Source organism: Lampris incognitus, chromosome 3, assembly GCF_029633865.1.
Source record: "Lampris incognitus isolate fLamInc1 chromosome 3, fLamInc1.hap2, whole genome shotgun sequence".
Taxonomy (NCBI): Eukaryota; Metazoa; Chordata; class Actinopteri; order Lampriformes; family Lampridae; genus Lampris; species Lampris incognitus.
Window position 1 is genome coordinate 66626290 of NC_079213.1, and position 12194 is coordinate 66638483.

Consider the following 12194-nt stretch of genomic DNA (forward strand, 5'->3'; position numbering starts at 1 on the left):
AGTAAGATTTGATCATTGTAATGCGTGGAATGCCAACAATATTTAGAAAAATAAACAATACTAGGGTCTGGAGAACTGGCGCAAGTAACTGGAATTATAATAAACAGAGCTATGTTAGCTTTTACTAGTTGACCTTATCACAGATTTTTGGTAACTTCCATTGCAGCTTAGCTATGACAACTTCCAAGATGCAATTGAGAAAGCAGTGGATTCGCACCCAGAGGCATCTGACATGTTTGAATATCTGACAGGAAACTCAAGTGGCCTGGAAACAAACGGTAAGGGGATGTATGTGCAAAATATAGCCCTTTATTAGTGCTAATATTACTATATTATAATATACATGTAATATATTATAATATACATATTAATATATGTATCTTTTTCCCTTTTTTTAAGATCTTCCCGTGGACTGCAGCGAGCTGTTTGACAGAGGCGAGAGGAACAGTGGCATTTACACTATCATGCCTAACCAATCTGAGGCATTCAACGTCTACTGTGAAATGAGTTTAGGTGGGTGACTCTCAAGCCATCACTAAAATAATGATAATATTTTAGCAGATGCTGCTGCTTTCAGAGGGAGCTATGTCTGTAAGGTAAATCTATGCTTACCACAAAAAAAAAAGTTATCAGACTTGGGCTTGATAACGTCAGTACAGGTTATCAACAATGGCAGACAATGCTGCCAATAACAGAATGACCTTATCTATGAGAAGAAAAGAAAAGGAAAGAGGAGACTCCTGATAAGTCCGTATGTGCTTGTGCATGTGTGTGTGTGTGTGTGTGTGTGTGTGTGTGTGTGTTGTCTTTTATTGCTGACTTTTGACTTCAAATATATTTCCCATCTACTCCACAGATGGAGGTTCAACAGTTATCCAGCGCAGGTTTGATGGCTCAGTGGATTTTGACCAGACATGGGAACAATATGAGAAAGGATTTGGAGACTTGGGAAGTGAGTTCATTGTTTATATACCATGATTTTAAGAAAGAAGAATTGAGAATCTGCTGCAGCCAACTGGATACAGATTTATTTTGTTCTGTAATAACTATAGAATTGTTAATAATGTCTTTCCATGAATGCTGTCAGCATAGAATTAGTGTTGTCACAGCCTAAAAATATTGACCCCTGTGTGCCTAAGTATCAGTTTAAATACTACATTAGAATCTAATATGGATATAAAAAAAGAGTAGAAAAGAAAAATTACATACATGATTTATATGTAACACCCTCAAAATGCATAGCAGTTCTTGCAAGGCATTAACTCAACCTTTTGAAGTCATTTGAAGTATCGTTTCTCAATACAATGTTCATCAAATTAGCAAATTTAACCAGTGTGTAAATAGTTTTTTACAATGATAAATATATGCCAGTTTATGCAACTAAAGATTGGAAATCACATATATCATTGAGATGTTTTTTGTTGTTGTTGTTTTATTCAAAGCCCATTGTGCTCCGAAATAAAATACAGGCTTAAGTAATTTCAAAACCTTTTATGCCATCAACCACATTTGAAATATATGCACAGTCCATCGAAAAGGAGCATAGTCAATTGTAAAAACTGGGGATAAGAAATCTGCAAAATCAACAAAGAATACACTTTGGACTGGAGTTTGAATCATTAAGGTTTATCAATGTGGGCAGTTAACAGAGCTTAAAAGTAGAGTTTAAATGTCTGAAGATTAGAGCACAAGCCTAATTATCACCGTTTCTGCCTTATAATCCCTCCAAACAAAAGCCTGTCATTCAGGAATCACGGAAGCACACGACTACAAAGCATTTTTTAAAGTACTTCCTGTAAGAACGGCCACAGGAAGCAGTAATTGAGGTATATCAGCCCTCAGTTGACAGCTTGGTTTCCTCTATTGTCTGAGAATGCAGAGAGTTCTGGCAGCAATTCTATCAAATCCCGTGCAGACTTGGACAGCAGCCCGTAGGTACGCTCTTGCTACATTCCTATGGGGCAACCACTCCTGCAGCCATGAATTCTTTGGTGTCGGTTTCTTTCACCACCAACCACCAAAATACTATGTCATAAAGTTGACTGCAGCATGGTACCACAAGCGAAAGGAAACGGATACTAAGAATTGAAACCCGCCCCCTCTGATTCAAGACAGCAGTCTCTGAGCACACACTAGACTACTCATGAATGAATAAAGCAGTGGGTTGAAAAGAATATGTGGCACAGTATCCAAACATAACCTGCTTAAAGCAAACATTACTGTTAATGGTAGTGTGTGCAGCTGTGCATGTGTACGTTTGTGGTTGTATGTGTTTGTGTGTGCATGCACATACACGTGACAAAGTCAAAAAAGGGGACAAAACTGTCAAAACAGAGGAAATCTGGATGATAAAAAACTGATTTGTTTTGCAGAGGAGTTCTGGCTGGGCTTAAAGAAGCTCCACAGCGTGGCAGGACAGGGAGTCTCAATCCTGCGTGTGGAGCTGGAGGACTGGAAGATGGAGCGGCGCTGGGCGGAGTACCAGTTCTCACTGGGTGGTCCTACCACCCACTACACACTCAACCTGAGCTACCTCACTGGGGAGCTGCCTGACGCCATGGCCAATCACACTGGCATGAGTTTTTCCACGAAGGACAAAGACAACGATAACCACCGTGACTCCAACTGTGCTCGCAACTACACAGGTAAAAAGAGTGACAGGCTATGTTACAATAACTGGAACTATAGGGACTACACAGACTACTCAGCACAAGCACAGCCTGCAGTAGCTATTGCTAATGTGATGAACCTGTGAAAGACATTACTGATATTCAACCTCAGGACAATTAACATTTGCTTAAAAGGCTGGTAGATAAGTTAAATATATATCTTACATAGCTAAAACTATAATACTAGACCAACATAGCAACATTTCACATTTCAACTATATATTGGGGAAACAATATCTTGGAATGACATGCTTGCACACTAGGTTAATAGTTCTTGTTATAATCCTTTGGCAGGTGGCTGGTGGTTCAACGCCTGCGGTGACACAAACCTCAATGGGAGGTATGTATGGCTGAGGGCAAAGGGCCGCTCTTTGAGGAGAAAGGGGATCCACTGGAAGCCTGGCACAGGTACTTCCTATTCACTAAAGGCCACCAAGATCTCAATACGACCTGCTCCAGCTTCTGGCAACTTCAACTGAAGCACCACCATAACAACTCCTACATTTTCCCATGACACTGTCGGCTTGTTTTTGCAAACACTCATTATGTCTACTGCCTAACTGAGGAATCCCATCCAATGGAAAGCTACACAGGAAGACAAAATAACTTGGCCATGGACTTAACCCAGGCATGATCAGTTTCTGAGATACCGACCTCTTGGCGCTGCGGCATCAGAGTGGCTACCTTGTAACACCATTCTCTCAGAGGTCAGTGTACTGATCGGCAGATCACGGGCCAAAAGATATGCTTTTTACGTCATACAAGAAAATGCTTAACTGTCACAATGATGCAATCACCCTAAGCAGAATGTTGACCTATTGGACTTGCAATAGGTCAACAATCCGCTAACAGAAATATCATTACAAGATGTCTGCAAATTCTTAATGTGGTTAAGACCACATTCCATCCAACTCACTTTTGTATGTAAAATGTCCCGGTGCTGTATTAAAAGATGACTAATAGTGACAGTGATGAAACAGAATCCATCCATCCATTATCCAAACCGCTTATCCTGCTCTCAGGGTCACGGGGATGCTGGAGCCACAACAGCAAAACTGAAACCACTAGGCTCCATATTTCAGTAAGCTTAGAAGCATTTGACTACTTTGTTGCTCAACTCAAGCTAGTTTATGATGAATTTTGTCTGTATGGCGTGAAATAGTATTGCATGTTTCTAGCTATTAAAGTCATAAATACCAATAGGCTATTACACAAACCATCAGATTAGACAACTCATCAATATAGTGCAGAAACTTTGCATATTCAAACACACAACTGAAGAAATTAGGTAGCAGTGAATCTTGAGGCCAGGCTGGTCAACCAGAGTTATAAAATATTTCTATGTGTGGGGAACCCCAGTTGTCAAATTTAGTGGAAAAACAAGGAGAAACAGAGGAGACAGTACATTTCTGTAGAAAACCTGACGAAGTGTTAATGAGCTCAGTTTGTTATTTTTTTTTTTTTACTTCATAATGTATTTAAACCGTTTTCGTACCAAAATGTGTTAGTATTACAATTTAGGTCTGCCCTGAGTGTGTCCTATGTGTTTTTCTATGTTACTGAGTCATATTGACTCCTGTCTACTTTTCCAAACATAATCGTGACTGCACTGTACATGTGTTTCTTACTAACAACCTGTCAGATTGTTTAGCGCTCTGATAATACATATTTATGAGAACAAAATAAAAAAAAAATTACATCACTAAATGAATGACATTCTTTTGATTTCTTTTTCATGACGCATATTTGAATTGTCGACATCATTTATTTCATGTGTCATTTCATGTTTTCTTTAAGTTCCACGACTACTTATGTGGAGGAAATGGCAAACTGACAGCTGCAGGAACTGACCCAAAACCTACAAGCAATAGATATATTTGGCAACTATTTACACATTCAGTCAAAAGCAAGCAAAAGATAAGAAACTGACCTGATGGAATCTTGCCTTGCATGTGAGCAGGCGATGGAGTGAATGGGACTTTGACTACATCAGTAATATGAAGAGCCAACCAAAAAGGAGATTATATACTCCATTATAACTAAAAAAAAAATTTTTTTGCTTATTTGTTTCTACCATGTACTTAAGGCCTCTGCTTGTAAAGGTTTAATTAATAGGCTGGTGAAGAAGTATGCAACACGTGCAATGCATCCAAACCTTTGCAAATATGGAAGTGTTTATCAAAATATTGAGAATATTTAGAAAGCTTCTCGAGGTAAGTATACTTGATTAAGACTATTCAAGTGGGATAATTTTCAGAGCAAATGCTCACGTACATTTATCAGCATCTAAGATCACAGACCAGCACCGTTATCACAGGATAGAGCTTTGTGAGTTTCACTGAGTCCAGTGTTTTGGAGGGGAACGGGATTTTTCAATCAAACATCATTATACAAAAAAAAGCCTTCCCCAAAAAAATAAAACGATAATTTGAACATGAATTTACTACTTTAAACATAATTCATTCTTTACTTTTTTGCGGAGGATCGGTTGGGATTGGTATGAGTTAACTGACAGTAAGAGGGCAGCTGGTTATCTGCTGACAAACATGGCCCAGGGTTGAGAGACCATGCTAACACCAATGCTTGATAAAAGGAGCACTCTCAGTGACCTTGACGAAAATAGCAACAGGCCAAATTAATATGTACACAGTCCTCCAGACAGACAAGAGGCAGACGTCCCCCAGAAATTAATCTTATATCCAAACAGTCGTCATGGGTTATCAGTGTGCCAAAGATTTTTTTTTTGGGGACAGGTTCCATCCTGAGTTAACTTTGGTCACAGACAACAGCGAAAGTAATTTAGATTTATAAACACGGTCTTAGAAATATCCAAAGACTTAAGGCAAAGAATCTGCTGTCCATGAGATATTTTAAGAAGGTTGTGTTCAAATTACTTCAATAATTGTTATGAGACAGCTACTGCATTATTAGTGAAAACAAAAGCCTTATCATTAGAAATTAATCCCTACTCATTCTCAGTTGACCTTGTCTCCACATTCCCCTCCCCAAGTTTTTACTGTACCTATACGTCGTGTTGGGCACATAGACATCCCTGGCAGGGAACTCAAGGATCTCCCTGGTGGGGCGTACCCTGCTGTCTGGGTAGGGTTTGACCTGATGAAGGTCTGGGGTCAAGCAGTAGTGGGGGTTCTCTGGGGCTGGCGAGATGTCCAGCTTCAGCTGGGCTGTGGTGAAGAGAGAAGCGGGGGAAGATGTGGCAAGGAAGGGAGTACAAAGGAGATGAGAGAGAGAGTGAGAAGGGGTGGCAGGGAGCAAAGGAAAGGAAGGTTAGAGAATAGATAAAAAAGAATATTGGAGGAAAAGCATAGTGAGGAAAATGTGGATGAGAAGGGTAAAGCAGAAGAAGTGGGGCAGAAGGCAAGATGAGAGGGGAAAAAGAACTGGTTCACAAAACAACAAGAATCTTATTCCTAGTTTAGGTACTCGCAACACTGAGTCAGCAATGTTGACATGGAAAATACTGATAATGTCAGTTTTATAGACAGATATCAAAACTTAAATATTTGTGGCACTCTTGATTCTCCGAAATGGAAAGTTAAAAGTGGAAAAAGTGACTATCCCTAAGATTAAAAAGAAATCAAGACCTACTAATGGATTCAAAAGCTTTAAATTATTTAGTTTGCCCGTTTCCGCCATATTGTGGCAAATAGTAAAAAATATAATTGTTGAATTAGAATGTTGATTCACTTGAATCTCCTACTTTTTAGTCAAAACCAAACGGTAAGCCGATTGAAGAAAACTAAGATGCTAAGTGATGATAGATAAATGAGAGCCAGGGAGGTTGTTTGTACCTGTTATGGGTCTGAGTCTCCTCAGCACTGAGGATGGCCTCCTCATGTCAGCCAGGAACTTATAGAGGTCCTCATCACTCAACCTGTCCCCCTCCTACAAACACACACACACACACACACACACACACACACACACACACACACACACACACACACATAAGTGAGCCTGCCACCTTAAATAAAGCTTAAACAAAGTTTTGTTTTTTTGTTTTTCATGCTAAACTAGTCCTCATACAGACCTGTTTGAAGAAGTTGGTGACAGTTAGTGTGGCAGGCCTGAATCCTGTCAAGCTGCACGACTCATCGCCGCTGGTGGTCCTCTCCAGAGAACGCCTTCCCATGATGCTTGAATTCCTTCGCTCTGACCAGGACCCTTTTCTCTCTGCACAAAAATGATGGGATTCAGCATCATAAATAATTTCTTATCTTTTCTCAGCTCTTTTCAGTTTATTACATCAAACTCATGTTAAATCCCATTTTCTGTATCATGTAAAAGTCATTGACCAACAGGATTCCTGAATCTGCCTAGCAACTGCCTAGTATCTTAAAAATATGACCTTGTGAGGTCAAAGTTTAGACAAACATAAGGGGTCAAACTCAAAATAAAACAAAAGATCGATACGGCTGGACAGTTTGCTTGACATGATGCTTTTTGCCTTTTTTGACCTTGCTTTACTGATAGATCCTGAAAAGTTTTCAGATAAAGCTTTTAAGGTGGGATTTTGCATTGATTTGTCCATGACTGTCGTGCATGACTGCCAAGCCTCTGCTAGAGTCTGGGCCACAACAAGATGTGACACGGAAACCAAGCGCTCGTGATCATTAACAAGTGAAGAATGTGCATTTGATGGGCTGAATATCAATAAAGCTCATAACAGGTTCATCTTATATTCTTTCGGAATAAGGGAGGACATCTCGAGTTGTCTGAAACTTTAGAGCTACGGTACAGAATCAGAATCACCAGAATCCGAATACTTCATTCATCCCTGTGGGGAAATTGGGCCCTATTAGACACTCACGCTCTAGTAAAGAAAAACTAACAGGATACAAGATAACAAGAAAATAGAAATAAACAGAAATAGAAGATGAAATAAGAAATAGAAATAAGAATAAAATATGTAAACATATGTGCACCATGCTCCAGCATATAACACCCTATCTATACTGTATTACTGCAGCATGAAAAAAAACAGCACAAACAAACACCCGACAGGGTAAAATAAGTGGACACTCTGAGGGAGGAGTTGTCAAGTTTGATGGCCACAGGCAGGGATGACCTCCTGTGGCGCTCTGTAGTGCATTTCTTCAGAATGAGTCTACCAGTAAAAGTACTCCTGTGCCCGACTAGCACGCCATGGAATGGGTGGGAGACATTGTCCATGATGGCACATAACTTCAACAGCATCCTCCTCTCGGAAACCGCCGCCAGAGAGTCCAGCTCCAACCCCACAATTTCACTGGCATTGCAGATCAGTTTATTGAGCCTGTTTGCATCCGCTACCCTCAACCTGCTGCCCCAACACACAACAGCAAACCAGGACAGCACTGGTCACCACAGACTCATACCACATTGTCTGGCAGATGGTGAAGGACTTCAGCCTCCTCAAAAAAGAGAGACGGCTTTGTCCCATCTTGTAGAGGGCATCAGTGGTCTTAGCCCAGTCCAGTTTATTGTCTATACAATATAGACAATAAACTATATACTTTGTCTATATACTACTACATCCATATACTATATGTCTATATACTTTGATACAAAGTATCAAAGTAAAAAGTATTTTTTTTACAAAAACATCACTATTTTTAATTAAATATTGTACAGTAAAGAACAGACATGAATTGTAGACAACTGTTTTCTCAAGTACCATGGTAAACCACTAATGATAGAACGCAAGCATTGAAGAGGGAAGTGTTTCACTCTCAACTGACTGACATGACTGCATTTTGATGCCCATAGTGCCACGGCATTGCCACCATTGAAAAAAGAAAAGAAAAAAGTTTGCCATTTGCAAGCCAGTATCATGGCATGCATGTTCGAAACTGCAAAAGCTGTTACAAAAGGCAACATGTAGCATCTGACCTGAGAGGCTCATCTCCAGCTCTGTGTCCCTCTCCAGACTGCCGGCACTGTTGACAATGTTCATCAGATGGATGGCGGTCCAGGCGAAGGGCATGCGGTACCGGCCCAGACGCTGACAGAACTGCTCCGACTGGCTGCGAAGCTTCTCCAGCTTCTCTTTGTTCTAGAGAGAGAGAGAGAGAGAGAGTTAATATGTTTACCTAACTAACTGTCTATTTAAAAATTGAATTAAATTTTTTTATTGATTTATCTCAATTCATTAATGGAAGAAGTCAACAAAACTATTGAACATCAACACTAAGTTCTATCAGTACTTGGTCATTTAGAACAAAGGGGATTATGCATGAGCAACATCTTGGTGATTGAGAGGGGCAATATTACCACAAATTAAGACTAAAGCAAAGTGAAAAATGTTCATAGCATAGTAGACTGTAAGGAAGAAAAATTCTCATAAAGCATCTTTCTCATTAAGACATCTGTAAGAAACAGGAAACAAGTCCACAGGTAATTTTAGGTACCAACCTATAATCTAACATTATGGTTCTCAGTCAGGTCCTTGTGACCCCAGTATTGCTGGTTTTCTATTCTGCCAGCTGGTAATTACATCCACCTGTTGAGTCAGGTCTAAAAACTCCCCAATTACATGGGGGATCTCTGAAGCAAGACGTGAATGTAATCAATTAATTGGCAGCCTGGAAAACCAGCAGTCCTGGAGTCCCTGGACTGGAATGAGAATCACTAAGAATGGTTCTCGCAGAATGTCCATACCTTGGTGGCATCAGACTCTTTGAAGACCATATAAGGCTCAGCACACTCTCCAATATCACCTTGCTGTAGCACCTTCTCCAGCTAGGGACAGAGCACACAGATGTTTCAGTCACACCAGACAGATCACATAATGGACTTTCTGTGAAACATGGATATATGAAACACTATCCCCAGCCCAGTTCAGTTATTATAAAGGCAGTCAAAAGACTGCAACATTCCACATGCCTGCTTACACCTAAACTGTAGGTCAGCTCATTGAATTGGTTTTTAACCCAGAGAGCATTATTATTTTATCTACTTTTTTCAAGCTTGAAATGGCTATAAAAATATACCGGTACAGAAAGACAAAGGTAAACTAAGGCAACAAATGAAACATATTTCTGTGAACATATGATCTAGCCTTTTATTCGATAAAAGAAACTGTTTTGCAAAAGACCTATTGCTCATTTTACTGCTTTTCTATTAATTTTCTGACTTTTGATCTGTCGATTTCTGACAGTAAATTAAAGCGATGTTATCATGGTCTGACCTGGATGACCAGGAAGACGTCCTGCGAGGGGTAGGTGATGGAAAATATAGCAGAACGTGCCAGGGTGGAGATGGCTGCTGTCTGGATGTGCGGACGCAACATCGCCTTCATCTGCTCTGAATTCAAGTCGAAGAAAAAGTTTTCTGATATCTGGGGAGGTGACACACATACACACAATCTGTAAATAATTAATGTACACAAAGCTATACTTATAATTACGTCATGCTCAACACATTTGATTACCAAGAAAAGGTGAAATACACCATGAGTCGAGTTTTTTTTTTTTTGAGCAAATTTCTAAATTCATATCTTATCCTTGAAAAGCATTCTTTTAATTCCTTGGTCAGGGAGGGTGACAGCTATGATGAAATTCCAGTGATAAAATGCCCACTTCCCTGGCAAATGTACTGGGAGTTCTAGTGAAATAGTGGATCGCCTGAGCAGAACAATATATATGGGAGGTCCACTCATCCCAGCAGCTGCTACCCTCTAGTGTTTGTCAGATAGATAGAGAGGAACGAGAGCAAGTGAATAAAAAGATATAGAGTGGGTGAATGACTTCGTAGACAGATACACAGATACTCCATATGATTTAACTGCATTCACACAAGCATAGCAGGGCAATTACATAAACTTTTATGGGCCACTCATCGAAATCGTACTGGCTTCCCAACAATTTCAGTGGTCTGCAGGAGTCACCCAACAGCTCAGGGCCAGGGTGGCACTGAGGAAACCATAACAGCTTACCTTTTTCTTTTCCTTGACATCGTATAAGGCCAAGCTGGCGAATATGGGCTCAATTTCAATCTCAAACCTTCAAAGGGAGTAAAAAAAAAAGCAAGGGGTCAGCAGAAAGTGGCAGTTAAAAGCTGTGCGAAGCTAAAAGGTTTTTTCTCTGAAAATGGCCCTCTACCACTTACTTCAAGGACAAGCACTTGACGAGTAGCCTCTGACCAAAGTGTTCTTTAGGCACATCGGGCAAACAGTGGCGTTCGATGGGCTCCTCCTGCACAGTGACATGGAAAAATGCAGCAAAACATCATTTCATAAAAGAATAACTGCTGTTAGTGTTTGGAGAATGTCTTTATTTGATAAATGCATTTATTCATCCATCCAAGTGGCTGCATCATCACTATGCTCTGCAACAGCCATATTATATGAGACTGTAGTGATAACGTTCTTAAAAAAAAGAATCACATCTACTTAAAATAGAATGATATCAATAATCATTCTTTAAAGGGAAAATGACAGATTAGAAGGAACAGCAAGTCACAGTTTATCCTCTTATATTTGACATTTGGCCTTGAAGTTTTTTTCATTAATTCGCTGGATGCCCTGGCCTTGCATGATCATAAAAGGCCCTGTGAGTCACTTCCAAGCAGTAATTATTTTGGTGTGCTTAGGAATTGGATGTGAGCATGCCAAGTCACAAAAAGCTTTAACAAAAACTGAATTGTTTAATTGCAATATGAAATGTAAAAGGGTCACTGGCATATGTGCATTCAGCCACAGAATCTGTAGCATTTGCTTATTGGTACCTCCGACATTATAGAACAGATAGTTGTACTCCTAAATTCTAATGGGCTGAGTCATATTAGAATTTGTTTTAAAATACCTGATAGACACTCACCCATGACCATATAACTGAACTATATTGTATATTTCTACTTTGTTTAGGTTTTGGTTAGGAAATATATTATTTGGTTGAAGAAAACTATCTATTTTCATATAACTGTTATAATTAAAAACAAAGGTCAAGCATTGTTTTGCTATCATTATGGTATGTTACAACTCTTAACAATAAAAAGCCAGTCTAGGAAATGGTTTATGGTAACTGTACCATACTACTATCACAGATCATAAAATAATATTACTGCTCAGATGTTGCTAAAATAAATATTACTACTTACAATAATAATAATTAGTCAGGTACTCTCAAGGTTTATCGGTCAAGTCCATCATCTCTCATGTATTTTCAATGCAGCTTTTTTGGCGACGTCGCACTTGACAGAGAGGTTTTTGATTTTGTAGGAACTAACTGATAATTTCATGGATAGTTTTAGAAAAATGACTTCCAGTGGAGGTGGGTGTATGTACCTCGTCGAGGGCAGGGTGCAGGGCAAAGAGCTCACGATGGCGGTTGGCCTTGCGCTGGTCTTCGTTGTGCCGGTCGATCTCCTCATTCGGTGAGCGGTCAAGAAGGTGGGGAAGGAGGGCATCGGGGAGGGAGTTCTTCAGGTCAAAGATGCTGCAAGCCCAGCTGCCCCGGGGAGTGTCGTCTATCGACATGGACCGCCGCTTCAGCTCATCCTGTGAGGAATCCAGACAAACACAGG

At 39.9% G+C, this 12194-nt stretch overlaps 2 protein-coding genes across 6 annotated transcripts in view; one reads left to right on the forward strand and one right to left on the reverse strand.

The window, feature by feature from the left end:
- angptl3 (angiopoietin-like 3) overlaps positions 1 to 4366 on the forward strand; it is a 6224-nt gene extending 1858 nt beyond the window's left edge. Inside the window, exons 3-7 of the mRNA XM_056277936.1 lie at positions 167 to 278; positions 400 to 513; positions 857 to 952; positions 2373 to 2645; positions 2964 to 4366. Of these exons, the coding sequence (XP_056133911.1) occupies positions 167 to 278; positions 400 to 513; positions 857 to 952; positions 2373 to 2645; positions 2964 to 3148 (780 nt within the window). The 3' untranslated portion in view covers positions 3149 to 4366. The remainder of the gene's footprint in view (positions 1 to 166; positions 279 to 399; positions 514 to 856; positions 953 to 2372; positions 2646 to 2963) is intronic.
- dock7 (dedicator of cytokinesis 7) overlaps positions 1 to 12194 on the reverse strand; it is a 91787-nt gene that overhangs the window by 70096 nt on the left and 9497 nt on the right. For all 5 annotated transcript variants that reach the window (XM_056277935.1, XM_056277934.1, XM_056277933.1 and 2 more), the window contains exons 6-14: positions 11956 to 12168; positions 10779 to 10864; positions 10606 to 10672; positions 9859 to 10008; positions 9330 to 9410; positions 8562 to 8724; positions 6721 to 6863; positions 6482 to 6575; positions 5692 to 5854 (exon numbers count right to left, since the gene is read on the reverse strand). In XM_056277935.1, coding sequence (XP_056133910.1) covers positions 5692 to 5854; positions 6482 to 6575; positions 6721 to 6863; positions 8562 to 8724; positions 9330 to 9410; positions 9859 to 10008; positions 10606 to 10672; positions 10779 to 10864; positions 11956 to 12168 — 1160 coding nt within the window. The remainder of the gene's footprint in view (positions 1 to 5691; positions 5855 to 6481; positions 6576 to 6720; positions 6864 to 8561; positions 8725 to 9329; positions 9411 to 9858; positions 10009 to 10605; positions 10673 to 10778; positions 10865 to 11955; positions 12169 to 12194) is intronic.